The sequence below is a fragment of the Stenella coeruleoalba genome (assembly GCF_951394435.1).
Source record: "Stenella coeruleoalba genome assembly, chromosome: 14".
In the NCBI taxonomy this organism is placed as follows: Eukaryota; Metazoa; Chordata; class Mammalia; order Artiodactyla; family Delphinidae; genus Stenella; species Stenella coeruleoalba.
The window spans coordinates 49,133,046-49,159,437 of record NC_137160.1 but is presented as its reverse complement, the minus strand read 5'-3'; the positions used below and the strand labels follow the sequence as shown (position 1 = coordinate 49,159,437).

The 26,392-nt window shown below is 43.0% G+C and overlaps 1 protein-coding gene across 1 annotated transcript in view; it reads left to right on the top strand.

Annotated features, from left to right (window-relative positions):
- The window catches only part of LOC307197462 (uncharacterized protein), a 520,611-nt gene that overhangs the window by 75,219 nt on the left and 419,000 nt on the right, over positions 1-26,392 (top strand). Inside the window, exon 2 of the mRNA XM_079943364.1 lies at positions 17,634-17,745. Within this exon, the coding sequence (XP_079799490.1) occupies positions 17,634-17,745 (112 nt within the window). The remainder of the gene's footprint in view (positions 1-17,633; positions 17,746-26,392) is intronic.

Sequence of the window (26,392 nt, the reverse complement as noted above, 5' to 3'; positions counted from 1 at the left end):
CACATTCTAGGGGGTTTCTTCCTGGGAGTCAGTGGTGGAACCTTGCAGGTCATGTGGGCACTTTCGGAAGTCCAGGCTTCTAGTACTTGGCAGTGATCTCTGCTACTGCCCTCCGCACCAGATCTTTAGGATTCCTCCTTCTCAAGATATGATCCATGTCTGTGTGACAGTTACCATTTTCTCTATGTGCATATGTCTCTCCCATCTTCATACCATGTCCATGCATTGCTGTGTTTACTTTATCAAGGGATCTGAATTCATGCTGGTAGGTGGGCTCAGACAGTGCATCAGAATAATCATATGTTACCCAGAGGAGGGAGTAGGATGGGGTCAGTGATGAGAATACTGAAAACAAGGCAAGAAATGTGTTCTCAGGTGGGCAGGAGGACGGGAAGATGCCTGGAAGCCAGGAATCTGACCTTAGGAAAATGGAAGTCTGTCAGGAGGTTAGGAAGGCTGGCCAAGGAGGAGCAATCTGTATGCGTAATCAATCAAAACAGCGCAAGGCTGATTGGAACAAGGCCAACAGAGGGCTTCTGTGTTTAAGGGACAGATGTAAAGAAGAATCATGAAAGGACTGTTTACAGAGATGGAGGAAAACAGACATTGCCATGGAAACTGAGAGAGCAAAACACTTGGATGAAATAGAGGACTAGGAAATGGGTTTTTCATAGTGTAGAAATGACTGCTGTGTACCTGCATATGGACCCAAATAAAAAGAGACCCCCACCCTTCCAAAAATTGACTCCTAGCTCTTATCTTGTATTACAGGGTACTCTCTCAATGACTACTTAAATTTTTATTTTTTTCATAAAAATATTATCTAGAGAAAACATATTAACCTAAAAAGACCTTCATTAATGATAGTTTTACATTCCTGTAGGTGTTACTTAAGGAAATATATAAAATTTTATACATTCATATTTATATTATTTCATATATATTATAATATATAAAGTTTATACATAAATAATAAAATTTGATATATATCCAATAACTTAATGTAATTTAATATAATTTAGTGATCACTCCTGGAAATACTCTTTTATTTAAAAGTAAGTATCAGTCCCTTACATATTTGGTACTTAGAACAGTACCAAATACTATTCTAAGCAGTGGGGATAGGTGGTAACAAAAGAGACAAGATTTCTGGCCCATGGGGAACACGAGGTCTTGGAAGATGAGTTCTATGGAGAAAAATAAAGCAGGTAAAGGGGGTAGCTGGTGGCAGAGGGTGTAATTTAGAAATGTTGGTTAAGGAAAGTCTTGCTGAGAAGGGACGTTGAGCAGAGACCTGAATGAAGTGACTTCACAAGTGCAAGTTTTGGATGATGTTGTAAAAAGCCTTTAAATGGCCACTTAAAAGGCCATGCAGTCAATGGTTATGTCCTGGAGATCACAAATATACAACTACAATACGAACAAGAAGTTATGACAAATGTAATAACTGTTTTTATACTAAGGTTACTTGTGACTTAAAATGAAATTTCAGAGACAGCATGAGCTATGGATTCAAAAATATCCATCCAAGTTAGGTGACCCCAAAGGGCGTTCTCATGGTAGAGGTTACATTGATGTAGAAGACAGATGTGAAGAGCCTGATAAAATCGTTCCATGGCATGTGTTATGGATTGAATGTTTGTGTCCTCCACATATTTATATATTGAAATCCTAACCCCCAATGTGATGGTGTTAGGAGGTAGAGCAACCTTTGGGAGGTGATTAGGTCATGAGAGTGAGCCCTCATGATGGGATTAGTGCCCTTAAAACAAGAGACGCAAGAGCTTGGCCCCATCTCTCTCCCTTCCATGTAAGGACTCAGCGAGAAGATGACCATCTGCAAATTGGGAAGAGGGCCCCTGATCTGCCGGTACCTTGATCTTGGACCTCCCAGCCTCTAGAACTGTGAGAAATCAATGTTGTTTAAGCCACCCCATTTATGGTAATTTGGGATAGCCTGAGCTAAGAAAGTATGTGAGAGTGGAAACAAGTCATGCCCCCAAATTAATATATTTTATATAATGAGATCTTTTAGCTATATGAAAAGGTCAATTTATAAATTATATGTTAGAAGTACACATTTTCTATAACAACTACATCCTTAAAATTTTGTACACTTGAGTGGGCCCCAACCTTTTCTTTTGGATCTTTTCCTTGGGAAACCAGGAGATCACCTTATTTTGGGGGCTGGCTTATTTATGGACACAGCAGATAGGCCTGGGCCATGGACACATTACAGATGCCAATTGCTGTTTTCTCAAACCTGCTGCACAGAATTTAGCAAGAAGCAGGTGCTCCATGACTGTTTGTAGAATGCTGGCTGAAGCTTCTATCCCCAAAAGCAGATTCCTTAGGCTGACTTGCACATTAAACCATCTGCTAGTGGAACACCTACCCCAGCTTTTCAGCAGTGAAACTGCAAGCCTGAGGAGGGGCCAGAACATCCTGCTCTGTGTGGATGTGGATGGAGCAGGGGTAGGACAATATTGCCTATGGGAAGCCTTTGTCCACTCTATCGTCCAGGCTGGGTAGATGGTGGATGATGGGAATGAAACTTGAGTCTTCATGTACTTTACTTCCTGGTGAGAGTCTGACATAGGCAGGGTGGGCCTTACCCAGAGTGGGGAGGGGACTCTGTAATGTATCTTCTGTGCCAGTTTGCCAAAGTGCATGAAGTTTCCACCAGTAGGTATCTTAGAGCCAGCTTGGGGTCTAGCCTCTCTCCTGCCCCTCATTCTTTCAACTCCCTTATTAAAGAGTCAGATGTGATGGTCAAAGGGAGCTAGTTTTTTTTTTTTTTTTTTTAACCAGGTCAGCTGACTAGTAGCCTAGGGGAGGAAAGGGACAAGGATTGAGTTAAGTTTGAGTCACCTGAATGTAACCATAGTCTCAAGAGCTCTAGAAGGCCAAGGGCAGATGGAGGACCCTGGAACTTTGGGGAAAACAGAATAATCTATTTGGTAGGCAGAATTCTAAGATGAACCCCAGTGACCTTCACCCTTTTATTATCTTCTCCCCTTGAGTGTGGGCAGAATCTGAACAAGATGAGCTAACACTCCCGTGATTATGTTACACTGTATGGTACAAGGGATTTTGCAGATGTAATTAAGATTTTAGATCCATTGACTTTTAGAGGGAGATCATTCATGTGAATGTGGCCACAGGAGCCCTTTCCATCTGTATCCAGAGGCCAGAGGTAGAGGAGTCAGAGATTCGAGGCATGAGAAGGTTTGATGCGCCGTAACTGGCTTGGTGTTGGAGAACATGGCAGGGAATGCGGACAGCCTCTGTGAGCTGAGGGCTGTGCCCCACTGACAACTGGCAAGAAAACAGGAACCTCAGTCTTGCAACCACAGGACCTGAATTCTGCCAACACCAGGAATGAGCTTGAACATGGATTTTCCCCTAGAGCCTCCAGACAGAGACAGCCTGCCTGACACCTTGATTGCAGCCCTAGGAAACCGTGAGCAGAGAACTCAGCCATGCCATGCTGGACTTATGACCTTACAGAGCTGCAGGTTAACAAATGAGTGGGTGTTGTTTTAATCCACTGAGTTTGTGGTAATTTGTTATGCAGCAGTAGAAAATGAATATATTTCGCTAATGTCATTATTTTTTTGGATATACACATTGCTATTTTATTATTTTCCTGTTCTTCAGACAGGGCAGTCTGTGAGTAACATTTAGATAAAATCCTTACATTTTGTGGCTGGGGAAACTGAGGGTTGTAGGGTGCCTTTTTTTCTTGTCCCCTTTCTTCATAGCAGCTATATACAGACCATGGTATAAAATATGAGTGAGGTTTTTTCTTTGTCCATTTGGTTCCGCGTGCCATAGGGATTCCAGGACTCCTGCTTATTACAACAAAAGCCAAATGTAGGTGCTAAAGAGCACATTTTGAAGCCCCTCTTACTGCCCCCTTTTCAATGGTTTGCTCTGTTCCCAGACATCACATGGCTCCTCATTCCTGCTCCCTTGCCCTAGATTTGAAGCCACCCGTCGCTACCCTGAGAAAGCACCCCAACCCATAAGTACTGCACCGCCACTGTGTCTGAGCACAGTCCCCACCCCACACAGGTGTGAGTTGTGCTTTCTGTGCCATTTATAGCCACATAGGATTCTGGCATTTTCCAGCCAATCTGTCCCCTGGGGGCCTCTCACCAGCCTCTTGAACCTGCATGTTGTCCAGAGCAGCGATAGAGCAGCTGAGGTTTCATTTTCTCCTTACTCACATTTGAGGGAGAGAGACCATGGGCCTGGCAGCATAGGGACATTATTGAATCAGTGCTTTTGCTCAGGTTGTGGACCCCAACGCCTGAGGCCCAGGGGTTAAGCAACTGCTGAAGGTCATCCCAGGGACTCATCCCTCGAATTCTATAGCAGGCCTCAAGTGGACATTCAATCCATGTTAATGATGATGACAGAGCTGGGATTTAACTTCCCCAAAATGAGGATTCCAGTGCAGATAAACTGTAAAAATGGATTAAGATTGATACACATGATGTCCAATCAAAAAAGCCATTAAGGTCAGTGAAGAAAGTGGAATTTTAGAAGTTGGTTGATTCAGTAGCTACTTTAGGTCATGGCTCAGTCTTGGGCTCTCACACTCATACCTTACTCTTTCAGGAGAAATAAGAATGGGTCAGATTAACTGCTCTACTGTGTTGGCAAGCACCATCATCCACAACCCAGGGAGCTGGCTGTTTTCTCTGCTGTGGCTCTCATTCCAGGCTATTGCCCATTACCTGATAGTTTCTTCATTATATTTATAAAAAGATGTGTATATAGTGACACGATGAGAATGTAATTTAGCCTCATCCCTGGTTCCCAGCACAGAACTCCTAAAACCCTTGTAATTTCCTGAGTGATAGGGGTGAGAAGAGCATCTTCTGTTATTCATAATTAGCCCCTTTTAACCATACCTGAGTATACTAGTGAGGTGACTCTGGGTGGGCCCGCAGAAGCTTCAGGATGGGGCCTGGTTGCCAGAGGAACTAACTGTGTGATTAGAGGAACATTCAGCTCCACCCCTTGACCTCCAAGGAGTGAAGAAGGGCTGGAGATTGAGTTAGTCACCAGTGGCCAATGATATAATCAATCGTGCCTAATTAATGGATTCCATAAAATCCTAAATGATGGGCTTCAGAGAACTTCCAGGTTGATGAATGCGTCCACGTGCTGGGAAGGTGATGTGGCCCAAACTCCACAGGGGTAGAAGTTTCTGTGCTTGGGACCCTTCTGGACCTTGCCCTATGTAGCTCTTCATGTGAAGTCGTTCATTTGTATCTTTTATAATAAACCAGTAATAATAAATAAAGTGTTCCCCTGTGTTCTGTGAGCTGTAAGTTATCAAACCAGTGCCGTGATTTGTAGACAAGTTGAACAGAAGTGTGGATACCCTGGGGGAGCCGCTTCTTGTGATTGGCATCTGAAGTGGAGGGCAGTCTTGTGGGACTGGACCCTTAATCTGTGGGGTCTGTGCTAACCCTGGGTGGTTAGTGTCAGAATTGAATTAAATTGTAGGACACCCAGTGGGTGTCTGCAGAGAACTGGAGAGCTGCTTGGTGTGGAGAACCCACACATTTGATATCAGAAGCGGTGCGAGTAGAAATAGATCATGTTGTACACAAACACACACATATTTACAAACACACACTTCCATTGCCTACAGATTATACTGTTCAGGAGAAATGACACCACATACTCATCACTTTACTGTGTAGTTAAATCCACATCATACGGTACAAGTAATAATTAGAAGACTGTGAGACTTGCTCAAGCATGGAGGAGGTTTAGTTCTTTTTGCTCAAGGCTCAAGTGTTGGTGGATGGGGCTGCGCTTTGTTGGTTGGCTGCACTTCAAGTTATGGTCCGACTGGACTTGGCTCTGGGCCGCGAATTGGGCTCACGTTTGCTTCACGAGTACTGTTCTGCGGCCCAGGCAGAGGGGCAGCAGTGATGTGACGGGGGATGTTCTTCTCAGGGCAGTGGCAGAGGGGCAAAGCATCAGTGGAAACATATGCTGGCTCTAAGGCCAGGCTCGGAACTGGTGCCCTGTTGTGTCTGCACACATTTCGCTGGATGAATCAAGTCACGTGACTGAACCCCCAGGCAGAGGGGTGCAGAAGTATACTCCTGCCTTGGAGGAGGAAGGTGGGGAGTAGATATTTTTGAACAGCAGAGTCTAAGTTACCCCAGGAGGAAAGCTGAATATATGTGTGTGTACATATCCCTGCCTCCTAAACACATCGGCACCCATGCAGTCAGGGAAGTCTCTGAAGTGCTGAAAGACAGCGCTTGGACATCCCACATATGTGGACAGGCCAACAAACAGAATCCTGAACAGTGTTCAGCTGTTTCAGCACTAAAGCTTGCCTTGTAGTAACTTCTTCTGCTCTTTATGCTGGCCTCTCCACATTAATTCAGGTCACTATCTGTTAAAAAGGGAGACAAGACAGTGTTTCAAATAAAAATGTTCTCTCTGAAATATTTAAACATGGTTAAAACTACCAGCAAGATGGAGTTGAATGTTTTATGTGATAACTGGTACTCAAATCTTGGTTCCCTTTGGGTAGGAAAGGAGGAACAGTGGTGGTAAAACCTATGCCCTGCGGTTATTACTCAGTCACCCAGAGGAATTTTAGGTGGATTCTGTCCCTACACCCAAAGCCAAACACCCATGCGGAGATGTTGTATTATCTCAGTTTTGTTCAACGAGAGAAACGGAAGTTAGAGTTTCTAGTACCTGTGACTCTAAGGAAAGGATTGAGGAAGCGGGAAGGTGTGTTAATATTTGAGGATCTACCACAGGTTAGAGACATTGGCTCAGAGAGGTAATGTAATTTACCTGAGGTCTCACGGTTAGAAAGAGGTAAGCCAGGATTCAAATTCCAAAAGCCTATGTAATGGTGCTTCTTTCCACACTTCAGTGACTGGAAGCTCTCTGTTTACAGAGCAGGTTGTATAGACAGCTCACGTTTGTAACGATGACCTTGTACCGACCTTTGTGCTCATCAGAACTTCTAACAGGACTAATCAGCAATCTCTTGCCTCTGGCAGCGCTTAGGGCCTCCTTAATCTTTTCCAGGCTGGTTCCTTCAACTCCTTCTCAGATGACACAGTATTCACTTTTAGTTACCCTGGTTATCTTTTTTGTAGGCAAACTCTAGCCTTTCTCAGGTAGAAAGGAACCAAAAGCCAGAAGAATCCTCAAAAAGAGAGGCAAGCCCACTTGCTTCATCTTGGTTCTACGAGGACCAGGAGGTGTGGGGAGCCCCTAGTCCATCTCGCTGCACGGAAGTCCCCCGGGGGCAGGGGCTGCATGTGTCCATGAGCTGTTGGATTCCAGCCCTGGTTTGGATGCTCAACAGAATTGAAATAATCGAGTCTGACATCACTTGCTTCTCTATGGCTGTTTATTAGCCAGATATTTATCACACCACTTAAGGAAGAGACTTCGAAAAGGGAGGGTAAGCTGAGAGGGGACCTGAAGTGATCAAATTCCCCACCTCATTCCCTCGCCCCCTGATGAGTATGTGATGGGAGTTGGTAACCAGTTAGTCCTGGAACATCTCAAGAATATGTTTGCACTGCTAAATAGTCATGGTGTGGATTAAATGTAGGTCCTATGAGGTGTGGATTTATGAATAAACATGCAAGATAGAGAACACAAAGACAATTGAAAAGAAGAAAAATTGCATGCTTCAAGGAAATTCAGTGAGGAAATTTGCTCTCTCTCACAAACACAAATGAATTTGCTCAATGAATTTGCTCTCTCTCACAAACACAAAATCTCTGTGGCTTGATTTACACTATATAACAATATATTATCTTGTTTTGGGAAGAGCCTTTCCTGTTTCTCTCGGTGTTTCAACTAGATCCACACCTTTCCATCCTCTTGAGCACGTGACTGCTTGGAGCATCCAGTTTTGAAGAAGTTGTGTTTGTCCTAAATGCAGCAGTCAACACTTCGAAAGGGGATTTTGGCAAAGCTCTATGTCACAGGTCAAATTTGTGCCCCTGTCTCCAATTCAGATGTTGAAGTCCTAACCTCCAGTACATCAGAATGTGACCTTATTGGAGGTAGGGTCTTTAAGGGCTGTGAGGCTGTAATGAGGTCATTAGGTTGGGCCTTAATCCAATACCACTGGTGTCCTTATAAGAAGAGGAGAGTAGGACACAGACACACACAGAGAGGGAAGATGATGTGAAGAGACAGGGGGAAGACGGCCACCCACGAGTCAAGGAAAGAGTTCTGGAACAGGTGGTCCTCTCACAGCCCACCGGGCGACCAGCCCTGTCAACACTTCCATCAGACTTCTAGGCTCCAGACTGTGAGACAATACATTTCTGTTGTTTAAACCTCCCAGTTTATGGTCCTTGGTTACAGCAGCCTGGGCAAATGAGTACACCCCATTCAGAAATACATACGTGCACCAGATAAGAGAGGGAAAGGGAGAAAAGTAGAAAGGGATTAGTTTGGGAGAGTTTGATTATCTCACAATCCGTGTGGATATGATTGTGGCTGGCCTTGCATGTGGAGCAAGGATACTTGATGATGTGTCCTGCATGGGTCATCGCACTGAGGGTTCGGTTTATTTCAAATATATAAGAATATCAATGATCAGCTCAAACTTAAAAATAATTCTACAATGAGGTAATTTTCATTGTTTAAAAAAATTTTGTTTTCATTTGGAATATTGCAGTCCACAGAAGCATGGTGGAGTTGCCAAAGGGAAAAGTGTTTCTTCTTGGTGAGAATTTCCATGTATTTGGCCCTCCTGCCACCTGGTGGAAGCCCCCAGCCCGATACCTTCACAGGGACAGGGCTGGCTGACTGAAGGGAACCCTAGGCCCGCTCAAAGCAGCAGCCGTGAATTCCTTTGGGTGGGGATTTGGTCGGGCTATTTTTTTTCTGCTTCCTGTTAAGATGAACTGCCAGTAGGTGTTATGTCCAGACAACTACCTTGTGGAAGCCCAGAAAAAGCTGCAAAATAGAACGGAGGCTAATCTCCTTGAAGTGGCTTGTCGGGGCTTCTAAGGTCAGTGTGGAGGCGCTGGAGTCCACGGCGCCCCCAGAGCTGAGTGGGGTTGCGGGAGTGCCAGGGCGCCTGCCCTGCCTGCCCCCGCGCACACTGGGAAAGCACAAAAAGCCCTCTGTCCACGGCAGCCTGTGAACTGGCTTTTTTCATCATTGGCGCCGAAGACCCGGCACTCTTAGGTAATAAAGGACACGGACATCGGTCCGGAGGGAGAAGACTCCAGTTCCAGAATGTCCCTTTGTCCAGAAACAGCTGTGTGGAATTCAAGACTATCCAAGGATGTCAAGATCACAGGATCTCTTTCTTTCATTGTCTACTTGTTCGTCCCGGCACCACACTGTGCTTCTGCCGTCAGTGGAGCTGCCCGCCACGGTGAAGGCGTGAGACCTTAGGTTAAAGATTCATTCTTTTCTGCGGAGCCTCGAGTCAGTTGTTAACCCTCTCCTTACCTTTCTTTCATTTAAAAATTTTTATTAATTTTTTTGGGAAATCTACATACAAAAAGGTATATAAATCATAATGGTTGATTTAAAGGGCAATAAAGCAAACAACACCCATGCACCCATCTTTTTTTTTTTTTTTTTTAACATCTTTATTGGAGTATAATTGCTTTACAGTGGTGTGTTAGTTTCTGCTTTATAACAAAGTGAATCAGCCATGCACCCATCTTTAACTTCAAGAATAGATGCTTTCTTCTTTCAGGGATATTATAGTAACATTAGTGGAATCTTATTTCTCTTTGGGATACAATCTTTTGACATGGCTGTGTTATCTAGTCAAGCTATGAGGCTCGGAGGATAATAGGGTTATGAGAATAATTAACTTGGGTGTTGGGATATGTCCTCCCACCGGTGTACCAAATAACAGCAAACAAAGGAATCACTGCAGCCAATCTCTTTGTTAGTTGCACGAATGCATGTAGCCCACTTAAAAAAACAAAGAAACAAACAAAACTCTGTTTCAGCGTCAGTAAGGATGTAACTGTAGATTGATTCATCCATCCATCCAATATTTAATTTATTTGTAATTCATTAATCAAATGCCTATTGCATGCCTACTGTGTACTAGCCACTCAATAAACAGACCCAACAGGGGTGGGAAGAGGATGGGAAAAAGGGGCAGGAGCAGAGCTCTCTAGAAGAGAAGCCTTCATCCTTCCCCTGAGTCAAAGATTTTTGACCCTTTTCTCACGGACATGAGAAATTTTGACTTGGTCCCAGTAGGCAAATTATAAGTCTCATATTACAAAGTCAGCTGTGTCACTTCTTGGCTCTAACTAATTAGAAAGGTTTGTCTTGTTAGATTCTCAGCTCTTCCACCTCCCCTGCCCCATATTCTTCAATGGAGTACAACCTCGAAAAGGACCCTAACCCACACTGTGCCCGTGTGTATTCTGTTGCTGTCTCAGCCCTAGCAGAGGAGGAGCTCCACTTTCAGCTGGGCCTGGACAGGGAAGTGTATGAACACAGTGACTCTATGCAGTGACGATTCTGGGGAATGAGGTAACCAGCAGATCTTCTGCCCCATGGAAGCTGGGGATGGGATCAGATACAGCTTATGGGGCAAGGAGAGTGGAAGTGGGTTGAATATTATGAGCTCAGGTTTCCCTAGTTTAATGGTTCTCTTTGAGGGAAAAAAGGATGGGACCACATTCTTTGATGTATGTGTTGTGTATTGGGCCCAGTGCTAGGCTTGATATAATTTCATCTTGACCAAGTCCCCCTAGGTAGCTATTCTTCCTATTTTACAGAAGAGGAAACGGAGGCTCTGAGATGTTAAATGTTATGTCCAAGGCTTCACAGCCCAGAAGTGCTGCACCTGTTATTTGAACCCACTCTTCATTCACAATACTGCGCAGCCCCTTGTTTAGGGGTTGACAGCCCTTGATAGCACTCACTGTCCCGGAAAGTGCTATGACAGGCCACCCTGTTTAGCACTATGCATGGCTGCCTCAGAGGTGCCTGCCCACAGCTCTCTGCTGCTCAGGCATGGGGCGGGAGGCAGGGCTGATCCAGGACAGAATGGCAGATTGGTCAAGCTCTCCATTTTCTTAGCCCCCCTCTCACCCTCTTCCTTCTCAGTATTTCCTCCTCTTTGAGGGGTCCAGTGCCCTGGCACAGTGGGGAGTCTGTGAACTTGAGATGGAACCCCAGCTCCACAGCTAACTGTGAGATTTTAGGCAAGCCCCAGTTTCCTCATCTGTAAAGATAACATCAGCGGGGTCTCCCGTGCATGAGAAGTAGACATTCTAGCTACAGATCCTGGCATACAGAGCAGAAACGCACCTCGTGGGACTCACTTTTTCTTACATTTATCCCCTCCTGCATTGCTTGTGGATCCTGTCCTCCCTTCCCACATTAGCACTTCTGTCCAAGGCTGCACCTCCGTGTCTCTCCCCTGATCTTGCTTATTCTTCCCGAAGCATTTGGGACAGTTTGAAGTGGAATAGGCAGTGCCCTCTAGGAACATCATTTCATTTTAAAAGGAATACTCTAGAAATAATAACAGACCAAAGAATGAACCTGTACTGGTGACACTATGGTAAAATGATGGTTTAATGAAGAAGATATTTGTGGGCAGATGGGCCTTTGCTGATTCCTGAAATCTTGATGACAAGCCCTTTGATGCTGGTCCAACACGGGATCCATCCTGTCCTCTGTACTTGGTGCCACATGTGACAGTGTTGATGGAAGTTGGAGAAAATATAACCAAGGAACCATTTTAAATCTGGAGCCCATTTACCCTGCTTTTATACTTTCTGTGGCTGCGTTTATTGTATGGTGTGTATGTATTGTATTGTAGGTATCTGTCATTGTATTACTAGAGAACTTCAGGCATTAATACAGCTAAAACCATCAAACTAGAGGATTGCCGAAATAGGAATTCATTTCTCGGTAAAATGTCATGTACTTAACAGGTGCTGATATCTTGTAGCTAACTGCTCACTTTACCCCCACCTGAATGGTTATTAGGGCCAAATTACAGTGCATGATCCTTTAGCAATTACTGTGTTTGGGCACATAATGACGAATCTCCGGAAGTGTACATCTTACTGTGAGACCAACCAATCTTTAAACCCATAGACTCCAGATCAATTTCTTTTAACTAGTAAGCAAATAGTGGGGGTTTTTGTGTGTAATCACTCTTGAGAGAAACACAAATGCCTGGAATTGCTTTGGGAAATTAATCACACACAGGCGAGCACACGCACACACACGCAAAATGCCATTAAAGGTTACAATCTCTGACTTTTCATGATAGAGAGTCTTAAAATTGACTGGAACTTTAGGGACTATCTAATCTAAGTTCTTCACTTTAGAGTAGAGAAACTGAGGTTCAGAGAGGGGAAGGAAAGCCTGAGTTTTCTCAGCTGCTTATGAAAGAGTCAGAGTAAGAACGTAGGACTTCTCATTCCTTGTCCAGTGCTGCACACGTTCATCCTTCCTCCCTTCCTGTCCTCCTCCCTGGATCCCTCCTTCCCTCTCTCCCAAGTTCAAGTTCAGTTTTCTAGCAGTCTTCTCCTCCTAACCACACACCTGGCTCCCTCACTTTCTTGAGGTCTCTGCTCAGCTGTCGCCATATGCGTCAGGCGGTCCCTGAGCACCCAGCACAGAGTAGCACCTCCACTTCTCCATGGCACTTACTCCCCTCTTTACTTTATTGCCTGACTGCTCCAGCAAGAATGGAAGCTCCAACTAGAATGGAAGCTTCATGACAGAAAGAACTTTGTTTTGTTCACTGTAAACTCTGAAGCACCTACAGCAGCGCCTGGTACACAGTAGTTGCTCAGTAAATATCTGTTGAATGAATGGATGCGCATCTACTAGTGACAGGCAGAGGCTGCAGAAACAAGAGTGAGCGTATAGAATGTATTCATCCCTAGTAACGTTTCAGTGTTTTTTTTTTGTCAAACCAACTTGATTTGGTTGCTGTGGGACTAGGTTAGTCTCTGAATAGGCTGTGCCTGGCTAAGAGTTTAGGGACGGGATGATCCCCTAGATAAGACTATGTAGAGATGCAGACCATTGTGCCTGTCCTAAGCATGGGAATCTACATGCCATTCGCTGAATGATTTTTGAATGAGTTTATTCGGAAGGGAAGGCAGAACCGAATTGATGTCTCCCTGGGGAAATTCATAGCTGGGAGCGAAGACTGGTTAGCTCCCAGAGTGGCCACATGATGTCGCTGTTGCTTAAAAATGTAGAGGAGCGAAAACCTTTCTTTTGTGAGGACCAGTTTGTGAAGGAAGTTTCAGGAAGGTGGAAACTAGTTGTTCCAATAAGAGGAACACATCTACGCACTTAAAAGACATTTATAAGCGTAACAACACCTGGCCTATTTCCCAAGGCCACTGTTTTGTGCCTTTATTTTTAATGAACTGTTTTATTTTTGTTTACTATTATTTTTCACTTTACTCAGCAATATACCGAGGGATTTCTTCTGAAGTCAGAGCACCCGTATGTCTAATATCTTATATGCCCTCAAAGGGTTTTAAAATGTAAACATTTCATTGAAACATTATAAAACCCAGATGAATAAAGATGACGTGCTCTACATGGAGGCGTATGATGACCTCAGTTTTCTGTACCTGAGGTCATCTCTGAAAACGGCCACCTGTCAACGTAGATTCCATCTCTCTACATTTCCCCAATCAACGTAGTTTATTTAAAATTTGTCTGTTGTCTGTTTTTTTTTTTGCTTTCTTATTATTCTTCCTTTTTGTTTCTTAAAGAATTTTTATCATTTCAGTGATTTATTTTGTTCTTTTAAAAAAGTTCATTCCTCACATTTCCTGGGTATACTTGTTGTGTGTGTGTGTGTGTGTGTGAGACCCTGTTCCATGTACTGCAGAAGACAGAAAGTCGATGAGCGTATCATCTCCATATTTAAGGCTCTTGCAGTCTTGTAAGGTTGTAGGACCAGCTCATAGGAATAATAAGCTGAATGGTTCATGCGTGTCTTCCTACACCTCAAACCTTGTGCCAAGCTCTTTACCTGTATCTCATTTACCTCTCATGACACCTCTTGTTAACCCCATTTTACAGGTGGGAAAACTGAGGTTTAGGGAGGTTCAATAATTTACCTAAGTCTAAACAGCTATGTATGCTGGAGCTGAGATTTACATTCTGGTACGTTTGGCCACAGAGCCTGAACTTTGCAGATTTTCAGTAATATTAGGCAAAATGAGGTAAATATTTAAAAAAATAGGCATTCAGAGTGCTGTGGGAATTCCTGTCTGGAGAGGTTCCATGGAAGAAGTGGCATTTGAGATTGGCTTTGAAAGAGGAATAACGTTTCCCCTGAGAGATGAGAAGGGAGGGTCAACCAAACAAAGGTTCAGTTCTTGCTCATGATATCTCTACAGGATAAACCGGCAGGGGGTCCTGGTTCCACATGTTGACATAGGGACCCCGGCTGGAGGGCCTCTGTCTGTAGCTGCATGAGCAGGAGAAGAGAGAAGGTTATGACGTTTGCCTGGATGTGATTCACATCACTCTGCTCGCATTTCATTGGTCAGGACTAGTCACATGGTCTTGCTTAACCACGAGAGGACTGGGAAATATAGGGAAGAGATGGAATGTTGGAGATGGAATAGTCTCTACTATTGTGCTGCCTCCCTGGAAGTAGGGAAGACATGCATTGTTATCCAGGTTTAACCAGTGGATAGACTTGGACACAGAACAATGAACTGACTCACTCAAGATTCCATGGTCACCTTGGTCATAGCTACCAAGAGAGGGTGGGATGGGCAGCTACTGATGTGACTTTATTTTAAGAGCCTCCTCTCTCCTTTCCCATGTCTGGCTTTCCTCCCATGACTGACTGAAAGAGAGAGGAATTCTGTAATTTCAAATGGGTTTCTTTGGCTTAAGCCCTGGATCCTTTGAAAATTAAAATAGTCTTTAGAGAAATATCCTCTTAATCCTGGACCACAGGTTCAAGTCTCTTTTGGAATGATGGGATGGGGGTGGGGGGGCAGGTTTCTAGTACAAATAAAGAAACAAGCAAGCAAATAAGATTTTTAAAATGACACTCATTCGCCTCTCAAGCTTGGTATTTCTCAGCCTTTTCCAGGGGAAGATCAATTTGTAGGAGGGCATATTTCTCTCCTCTACCAGGGGTACCTCTGTACAAACCTATCAACAGTGCTGTGAAAAATAGTCTAACGACTGACCCATTGTTGTCTGCGGTGAATGGAGCATTTGCTTGTTTCAAGTGACATACTAGGTAACTCTCTTCCAAACAGCAGGGTGCTTACCCATGTGAAAAAAAAAAAAAAAAATGAAAGGAACAGCCAGATTTGGTTACTGTCGGAGCCACATGATTCAGAGATATCCTTGATAATGACAGTTGCACAGCTGGATAATTAATCAAAGTATGAGGAGAATATAGAGCACGGTAATGCACACAGCTCCCTCTGGTCTCCACGGGATCAGGCCATCATCTGTTTATTCTCCTTTGGAATGGCTTGAGATTATTCAATTATTCAATAGCTTCCCTCCTTGCTGTGATGGGATGTATGGTTTTTAATTGGCACCAGGGTCTTTCAGTTCCTATGAACTTTGCTAGTCACTCTTGTGATTCCAGTCCCCGGAAGCCTGAATGTTTATCTTTATCTAGAGCTGGGCCCAAACAATGCACCTGGAAGCACTGATCAGCTTCTAAAAAAGCAGTTCTGCCAGGCAGTTGGTAGCAAGATCATGACAAAAATTTGATTTTGGTCTTGTACTTTTTTCTTCCTACCTGCGTTTTTCTTGGCATAGAAGATAGGATTAAGAAGTAATCTATATTTAACATGAAATTTCTCTGCCATTATGGTTAGTTTTGTAAATGCTGTCTTTTCCTAAGGATAAAGTTTTAGGTTTTAAGTCAGCTGGTGTATAAATATTTGCCCATCATGGTGTTTCTTGGAAGTGCTTTCTGAAAAAGCGATTCAGTATTTCTAATATATAAAAACAATGTTTTTTCAAACTTTGGAGAGAGATTATTCTGTTTGTTCAGGGACATTGATTAAGAAATAGGTTACCACCTATTTTAGAGCCTTTGAACATAAAGTTACAATGAAATCTCATTAAGTGGTGAATTTTTTGCCCTCTTTAGTGGAATTTTTCTCCTTGAGTGCAGTTTTCAACCTTCTATATTAATTAACTCAAAATGTTTTTTTCCAGCTCAGTCCCTGAATAGCTCTGTCAGACCATATTCCTAACAAACACTTTCATGCTAATACTTCACATTACTCCTCTGCCTGATCATTTTAAGAGTAATAACTTATCACAAGTCCAACAACATGCTCTGCATTTCAAGGCCCTCCCTAACTTGACCTCAGCAAATGACCCTGCCTTTTTTTCTTGCTACCTTTTCAGTGTATCTCTTTCATCTTCTTGTCATCAATGTGAGGCTCCCAGAATGCAGCATCTGTGACCCTGGGAGCTCGTTAACATGCAGAATCTTAGGAGCCACCCAGCCCAGCTGAGGAGAATCTGCACTTTAATGAGTTCCTGAGAATGTTCCAGAGAACATTCCTTTGAGAAGCCAGGCTCCTGTAGCTTCTGGCCACCTTCTTGCCTCCATGCCTTTGCATACACTGTTCCCTCTGTCTGAAATACCATCTCTTCCTCCCTCCACTTAGGTCAATCTCTATTCATTTTTGGGGGGGCTAGTCAGTTGAGCTTTCACTTTCTTCCTTATACCAGGTTATGATACATTTTTAAATTAAGTCTTATTTTGGAGTTAGTTTTTGAAAACATATCATAATACAAAAATCACATAGAGTCAAAAGTATCCTTGAAAACATTTTAAGTTGCTCATCAAATGTAGCACAGATGTCTTAGGGTATCTTATTCTGTCTGTTAACACATCTACACATGGTCACAGTTTCCTCCCAAGTCAGACACTTTGCTGTTTCATTGGTTAAATACCAGGTATATTGAACGGCTTGTGTTTAGACATCACATTGTATAGAGAGTATGTCTCCCCCACCTCCAAGTGTATATAGTTGAACTTCCATAAGCTAAATGTGTGTAAGAAGTAACTCCCCTGAAGTCAGGTCTGAGAGATGTTACCACTTGTTTTTATTGCCATGTTGAGTTGGATCTGGTCAGAGCAAACATGAACTCTTAGGACTATTTAGAAAAATATGTTTTGGATTCTTCCGAGTTAATTGTGAACCATTCCCTTTGCATTAAAAAAAAGGAACCCAAATACTCAGTGCACTAAAAACTAAGAGAAAAACATTTTCTAAATTAACCATGAGGTTTATTTGTAATGGGAGAGAATCTGTATATAATAAGGAAACAAAACAAGAAGAAAGAGAAGGAGGAAGAAAAGGAAAAAAATCCCTGCATAAAGTTGTAACAGAGAAAAAGACATTTTAGGTAGATTAATGTTGCCTGATAGGAACTGATTAATGTCCCCTCAAAAGTCCCATGTTGAAGCCCTAAGGACCCTTAAGGACGTAATTAAGTTTAAATCAAGTCATAAGAGTGAGGCCCTAATCTGATAGGACTGGTGTCCTTATAAGAAGAGGGAGAGACCACAGCTCAGTTAATATCTCTCTCCCCCTCTCCTTTTCTCTCTCTCTCCATCTGCACAGAGGAAAGGCCATGTGATGAAACACTGAGAAGTTCTCAGCAGCCATCTGCAAGCCAGGAAGAGAGGTCTCACCAGAAACCAACCTTGATCTTGGACTTCCAGCCTCCAGAACCGTAAGTAAATACATTTCTGTTGTTTAAGCCATCGACTCTCTGGTGTTTTGTTATGGCGGTCGCGTGGTATTTTGTTATGGCGGTCGCGAGCTAAGACATTCGTTAACTGAAATTAACATTCGTTAATTCTGTACTGAAGACAGAATGCGTCGATGTTTTCACCTGAGGTCTCATTATTTTGCCTGTGCTAACGGTATAACTGCAGTGTTATAATTCATTGTGTGGCTATTGTTCTATCTGTCTCAGAAATTGCTTCCTGCTTGATAACATTTGTGAGCTGAATGGAGTAAAATGACTTACTTATTCTTATAACTGTTTAGATTCTAGTTAGCTACTGTCTCCAAATATTTCCCAGTGCGCTCAGGGTTTTCAAGTGGATTGAACTACCTAGGTCCTGAAAAAAAGTGATATTGAAATTGAAATCCATAGTTTGCTATGGTAATGATGTTATTGTAGCAGAAGTATGATGGGAATCTTAAATAGTTGTTGCTTGACTTCTTTAGCTAATAAAACATTCTTCCAGTAAATTAGAGCCATACAGGTGGGAAGTCTCCTCCTACAATATAGCCTTTTCAGTGAGGTGCTACGTTCAGAGCTCACATTCTCTTTTTCCTTTAATGAAGAAAAAAAGACTGTAGGAGGTAAAATTCAAAGTTGCTAAAGTTGAAATTTAAGAGAAGTGGAAAATGTGGACCCGAGCGTGCTCTTCCTCTAATGAGGAATCCCATCCAGCGTTCAGGATTAATGATGAGAAGCGGCCGTCTAAGGAACTTTTGTCAGCTTATGTTTGGTGCATGTACACCTGTTAATGTTGTGTATTTCACAATATTCGGCATCTAATATCCATGGCTGTCAGAGGGCTGAACAAATATTTCACTAGTGTTGTTTTATGGTGGGGTTAAGATGCAGTGGGGGATTTATACAGCTGGGGGGCCCTTAGATTCATTCTCTCTAAATAATGTTTTGTTTCTTTCTTGGTTGGAAATGTGTCCAGGTAGCCATACTGCCAGGGAAAATCACTTCAAGCACATACATGAACATTTTTGTTAAGCATAACATTTCGCTACCCTCTGCTTCTTGAATTAAAGAAATGTAAGACCCAGACTTTGGTTGTTTCAAAAGTATCAGTCTGATTGGGGCCACATGATGGAGAGAGCTTTCTGAAAATCAGGAGGTTGGGGTTTTAATTCCATTCCTACTTCTGACTACCTACATGTGACGCTTAATTTTGTGCATCAACTTGGATGGGCCACAGTGCCCACCTATGTGGTCAAACATTATTCTGGATATCTATATATTGGGTGTTTTTGGATGAGATTAACGTTTACATCAGTGGACTTTGAGTAAAGCAGATTTCCCACCATAATGTGGGTGGGCCTCATCCAATCAGGTGAAGGCCTGAATAGCACAAAAGACCAACTTCCCCAAGCAAGAGGGAATTCTGTCAGTAGGTGGCCTTCGGACTTGAACTGCAGTATTGAGTCTTCTCTGGGTTTCCAGTCTGCCAGCCCACCTAGCAGATTTTGGACTTGCCAATCTCTGTAATCACATGAGCCAGTTCTTTAAAATCAATCTCTTTCTCTCTCTATGCACATCCTATTGGTTCTGCTTTTTGGAGAGGCTTGACTAATACACTGTGTAATTCTGGTCTCATCCTTTCTCCTCTCTGAGGGTCAGGTGTGCAATCTGTAAAGAGAGGAAATAGCACTGTATAACCTCTGAGGTCTTCTAGAGAGAAAACTTTTAAAAACCTGCTAATTTTGAAATGTAAACTTTTCATAAAGAGTAATGAAAGTAAATTCCAGAGGGACATTAGATAAAAATATGAAGACACCTCCTCATTCACTGACATTTTGTTTAAGATTTAGAGGCCGTTTGGTAAGTCTCTGTGATGCTAAAATACACAGATCTCAGTATAGTTGCCCAAACATGAGACATTCTGGCTGAGTCCTGCTGCCAAGGCTGTCTCTTTGGTCACAGTCCTACCCTCCCACCCATCACCACCCTGTGGGAATTCTGCTGCTCTCTATGAGCATTGGTACCCTCCAGGTGCAGGCTCAGACCTCCCAGTTCCTGAGCCAGGCAAGAGGACCAAGGCAAGAGGAGCATCAGTTGATCAGACCCCAGCTGGTGTCCAGGCTGGTCACAGCCAGCCATTCCATCACCACTGCTGTTTGCCTATTGTGTGATGATTTCTTTGATTCTTAATCATTTTCCCTGGCAGCAAAATGAACCCATATTCATTGCACAATAGCATGAAACAGAAGAAAAAAAGTCACCCGTTGTAGGCCCTAAAGATAATCCCTATTCACATTTGATGTATTTTATTCCTTCTCTAATCCAGGTAATAATACAATTTAGCTTTCCTAGCCCTCCCTCTGGAGGATCATCTTGTTCTAGTGTAATTGCGCGAGGAGTATTTCTTCATTTCCAGTCCTGGATCAGTTAGGGCCACCAGGTATGGGTGTGCAGGTTGCACACTGCAGAGTCTGGAAGGCAACTCATCTTTTCACTGTTGATCCTTTAATTTTCTAATAATGCCACCACAGGCTTTGTGTTTAATGGATTTTCCTGAAGGCTTTCAATTAATGCAGGGGACTTAGATTATATCCCTGCCCAGAACAGAGAATCAGTTAAAACTGAAGATTAGACGCCACTGTGTTTAAACATTCTGAACAAGGGACTGTTTCTCTCAGGCTGCTTGTTACTTATGCCTAAACTTCTCGTCATATTCCTGGGACCAGTTCCTGTCCACTTCTCTTCAGCTAGGACCTCAAAGCTCTAGCTCCTTAGGAGAAAGTTCTAAATTCCAGTTACTTTGTTATAGGGAACATTTTAATTCTTCTTCTAATCCTATCTTTTCAGACCATGTCCAGGGTACCTTACTTTTCACAACCAAAGAAAGGCCCAGAAAAGTGTTATCTTAAAAGATTGGGGGGACTTCCTTGGTGGTGCAGGGGTTAGGAAATCCACCTGCCAATGCAGGGGACATGGGTTTGAGCTCTGGTCCGGGAAGATCCCACATGCCACAGAGCAGCTAAGCCCGTGCACCACAACTACTGAGCCTGCGCTCTAGAGCCTGCGGGCCACAACTACTGAGCTGTGTGCCTAGAGCCTGTGCTCCACAACAAGAGAAGCCACCACAATGAGAAGTCCGCGCACCACAACAAAGAGTAGCCCCCGCTCGCCGCAGCTAGGGGAAGCCCACACGCACCAACGAAGACCCAATGCAACCAAAAATAAAACAAACAAAAAGAGATTGATTCCCTCTCTAAGACAAATTCTCTACCCTCCTCTGTGTGCGTGTATAGATACTCAAAGTGAAAAAAAGGCAGTGTTCTTCAGTTTTTAAATTGGTTTTTATTTTCCTCTCATGTTTGCCTATTTGCTCATGGCAGAAAGTTGGTAAACTTGGCCTGAATCATTGTTTTGGGGATATGTGCACATCAAGCTTTAAATTGACTACCAGGGTTGGTTCATAGTGGTTGGGGAGGATCCATGGGCTGGTCCTCGTGCTGTCTTTGGGAATTCTTCTGGCTTTTTCAAAGATGTGTGTTGTCTCTGCTGTTGTGTCATTAGAGTGAACCATGAGGTACCAGCTGGTGTGACTCAGCGGTACTCCTTTCGGTGTTGGCAGGGTTGGGGGTCCTCCTTTCGCTGGCTCAGCCCCACCTCAGCTCTGCCGTGCTGCAGATCCCCTGAGGCTTGGCCACCAGCCATTCAGGAGCCGGCCTAGCCTTTTCAGTCCTCAGCTCCACTCCGGGGTCACTTTGCAACTCCTCCTGGCTGGGTTGCTGGCCGTGATCTGCATCCTCCCCTGGGAGCATGCAGGAGCATCTGGAGCATGGCTCCTGTGTCAACCTGAAGCCCAGGGAGACCCAAGGCCCTACTTCCTGATCTTGCTCTATATGCCACACTGCAATTTGGGTCCTTCTGTGGCTCCTGGGTGGGCACGGGGATGCCCAGGGACTAGGGTGGCCAGATTTAGCAAATACAAATACTGGATGCCCAGCTAAATTAGAATTTCAGATAAACAATGAATAGTTTTTAGTATTATTAAGTATGTAATGTTTGGGACATACTTACACTCAAAATTATTTGTTGTTAATATGAAAATAAAATGTAACTGGGAATCCTGTATTTTATCTGGCAACCCTACTAGGGACCCAAGGGGACAAAGGGGTTCAACCTCTCCTTCGGTTTCCTTTCTCATTTCCTTTGCATGGAATGAAGGTCTGCAGGCAGGCTCTGTAGTCTGATGAGTTCCTGCTGACTTTGCCCTTCCCATTTGAGAATTTTTGTTTTAAATCTAAGCTTATTGATAAATTAGGGTTATATTGGAAAGAGTTTTATATCGACATCCTTTTCATTTAGCACAGTAATTTTTTCCAAAGCGTGATTTTTAATGGCTCATGAATTTCACGTATGGCTTGATTTTTGACTGGGCTTATGATGTTTTAATTCAGAAGTGTTTATCGAGCAGCTCTTATGTGCTGAAGTATTGTTTTGGTGGTGAACAAGTCAGAATAGACCTTCTGTGGCAGTCAGAAAGACAGACAATAGAGATAAGTAAGTTTCAGCTCGTGATGGGTGCTATGTGGACCACAAACCAGTAAGAGTGACAGTATGGGGTGAGAATGGGAACAGTAGATGCCCACCACCTTTGGCCTCAATTGATTGGTTCAGGGAAAGACACATGATCGAAACTGGGCCAATAAGAATCTTTCCTTGGGCCAAGAGAGAGGTCCAGGTAGTCTGTCTGAGAGCAGCATTTGCAAGATGCAAAATTCAAGCACTGGTGGTGGCTGTGTTTACCGTTACATGAAGAAATAAGTGGTGAGAGAGAATAAAGACATCATGCAGATAAAAGCGGTGATGAGGGACAAGAGTCTTGGAGGTGTTTTAGTTTCTGCGTTCAGATGTTCCTGATACCCTGGGCTCCCACCCTCCCCCACCATCTCCCTGCCTTTCCAGTTTGGGTATTCAGCCCTTCCTGAAATCCTGTGAGTCATAAATTATATTTTTGCTTAAGCTGTTTGATTTGAATTTCTATCATGATAACCTGTAGTCCTGACTAATATTAAATGGAAACACAATAGAGAAAATAATTTATAACAGCTATCCATACCCAGACCCATCCAGGGTTCTCTCTGTCTACCTCCGTGTGCTAAAGATAACTTGTCTCTCTCTCCCTAAATGTTTCTACTTCTCCATACATCATTATTAATCCAAATGGATCCTCAGATTCAGAGAAATGAGTGGGTTTTTTTTGTTTTAACAAATCTTTTCAAAGACTTCGACTTAGTTTTCACAGAAACAACAATTCTACCTCTTTTCCTGTTTACAAGTCATATGGTGTACATGTGCACGATATAAACATATTAATAACAAACACACAGACTCTTCCTGGCATTCTGCTACAGGAGTGTGTAGCCTCTTGGCCTCTGGGCTTCAGCATGCCATGGTGAAGAATTTTTATTTTAAATCTATGCTTATTTATAAATAAATAAGGGCATCAGTGAGAATGCTTTACAGAGAAAAGTCAGCGGGGGGAGGATGGTTAAAAGAGCTTCAGCTGTATCTGACCCTAGCCTGGACTTCCCATCGCTGTGCAGTTCTCATGATTTCTAGATTTATGGTGGTGATAACTCTGGGGGCCCCACCATCAGACTTCCTGCCTTCCTGGCCTCTCCTGAGAGGCCTCTGGCCATTTCCCAGTCTCTCTCGTCTTCATTTCCAGCTTCCTATTCTCCTCTGGGTGGTGCTGGTGATCTGAAGGCAGAACCCACTCTCTCTGGACTGGCCATCTACTGGGGCAGCTGTAGAGGGGGCCCAGTGTAGGGATGCCATCCTCTGTCTCCCTACATCTTCATTAAAATCCACTATTCCTTGCATGAGTTGTTTTTGATTTTCTGCAAAGAGAGAAGAGGGCAGAGCCCATATCTGATATTTATGAGATGTGAAGGGGATGGGTGTGGGCAGAAGAGGTAGGTGGTAGGTTGATCCATACATTGAACTAACCAATGGAAGCAGGGGCTTAGGGCAAAGGTGACTAGTAATCCATAGGAGCCCTGGCGTAGACAGTGAACTTCTTACAAGTATGAAATGGGAGTTGAAGACATCTCCTCTAGAGCTTAAGAGGTATGGAAACCCCAATAGTAGCTGATTACCTAGGATAAACTAAATTTCTTTCCAAAATACATTCTTTTTCCCTGATATCATCATTTTAATTCAGGCCTAGAGACTTTAATCAGACAGTAATCTGAATTACGGTCCATCTTATCATTTACCCTCAAAATTATTATGTCTCTTCTCTCTGGTTAACTAAAGAATAAAAGCCCATCCAGAATTAAACTGTCATCAGCGACAGTGTGGTTAGAATCAAACTGCATTAATGGGTTTCTTTTTCTTTATTAGTTCTTTAGTGTCCACAAAATTGCCCCCACAAGTATACGCTGCCTTGAAGCATTCATGTTTGGAAAAACATGGTAGGCATGTTTGCAGTTCATGACCAGCCTGTGCTCAGTTCTTTAAAAGCGCCCTTTGGTCCTGGCTGGAAGAATGGGCCTTGTGGCCATGTGTAGACCAGATGGCCTAGTTTCCCCAGCCTTATTGGATGAGGGGTAGATACCTGACCCATGCTGAGAGAATCAGATTCTTTCTCTCAAAATACTTACTATAAAACTCTGAAACAGCTCAGGCAGTGGTGATTGCTGGGATGGAAGGTCTTAATGGTTCGGGGTCCTGGACAGCCATGATACTGCACTCATGAGAGAAGAGAATCTGTGTGGGTGAATCGGAGCAGTGTGGAATTTTATGGGAAAAGGTATTTTCTTCTCAGAATGAGGGAGGCAGTAAACTTAGGAATCAATTATGTGAGCAAATATGGTATAAGTTAAAAACATGCCCTTCTTAGGAGGCAAGCGTGTGGATAAAGATATTATTATAAAATATCTAATAATAAAGGGTAAAAATGACATTTGGCTATTTTTGAGATTAGGTACTGCATTAAAAAAAACTTTAAACAGTATCTTGTATGCAGTCAGTAGATTCATAAAGTTAATTCTAGAACGGAGTATTTAGTACAGAGATCATCCAGTACTACAAGGCCAAACCTCACCCATGCCCACCACTTATGGTTAAACTCCTTAATATGGCCTCATGGGCTTCTGTCACTGGGACCAAAATTTTCCCTTCCAGCCTCACCACTCATTCCCCCTTTGTGGGCATTCTGTATTCTGCTCACACTGGGATACTTGCCATTTCTTGAACATGCTGTATATTTTGTCCTGGGTCTTGGAAGATGAGTCTTGGCAGAAATGGTAACGTGGGTAATGAGAAAATAAACTCAGAGTTGGTCCAAGTCAAAAGCTAAAAGCTGACCCCTATTGTGGGCTCAGTTGGGAGACAGAAGTGATTAGCCTAATAAGCAGATCCGGGTTCCAAGGAATGATTTTAGGCTAAAACCACAAGGGTGTCCTCTTGAACCTTAAGATACTTCTGTTTAGATAACAGCACATACACCTCATTTTCCACATATAATCTGCATAACGCAGGAGTGATATATTTTGAAAAATCCATAAGAACAATCAGTTCCTTGCTGCTAACTTAATTTTTGCTTTGATGGGCCAGGATTGAGGTATCTTATCATTCTCTTGTCTATCCGTTCTCCCAGGTCATTTTTGTCAGCTGTCTGATCCTCTACACCAGCTTGACCTTCACTTCTTCTTGGGATGCTGGTGCTACTCACTCTGAGCTTACTAGATGGTTCTAAATAGCCTCTTTCCAGTAGATCCTCCCATTCCTGACCTGCTGTGAAATTGCCAAGCTCTGTAGCTCTTCAATTTCCTCTTTTATTTGAGTAGATCTCCACAGACATTTAAAAAGGACACGCAGTCCTTTCAAAGCTGTGTATCCAGTTTCTAATTTACTACTTAAGACCTACACTCTGGGTGAATGTGACAAGCTGAGTTCTCAGCCCTCAACAAATTTTAGACAGCATTTTAAACAGCCCTCCCTACATTGGGGATTAATAACTGTGCTTCCTTTTCTAAGTAATCATTTATTTGTAAACATTAATGTGTGTAGTATTTTGGCCACTAAAAAATTTTTTGTTCCGGAAGTATATTAGAAATATCTGAGTAGTATAATATTGAGATAGATTTGAAAATGAACATATTTTTCTGAAGGGAGATGAGGCTGAAAGAAAATGATTTACTCCAGAATTCACTGAATCCATAGTTAATTATGTAGTGCCTTGTGACAATTCTCCTATTGTTTATTTCTTTGTTCATTCACCTGTTCATTCATTCATTCATTGAATATCTCTACTCATCGCCTTCTGGGCATTAGAGGTATCCCTGGACCCACCGGGGGTGTAATACCAACAACAACAATAACAACAATAGCAATATAATAAGAGACGGTGTTTGTTGAGTTCTTATTATGTGCCACACATACACTAATTATTTTAGATGCATTATAGCAATTTATCCAAACAACCCCATATCACAGATGGGAAAGCACCATTACCTGATAGAGATTAAGTAACGTGACTCAAAGTCACACGGTTAGGACATGGGAGAGCTGGTGCCTGACTCCAGAACTCTTACCTTCCACCAGCATATACTCATCTGAATAGGACCAG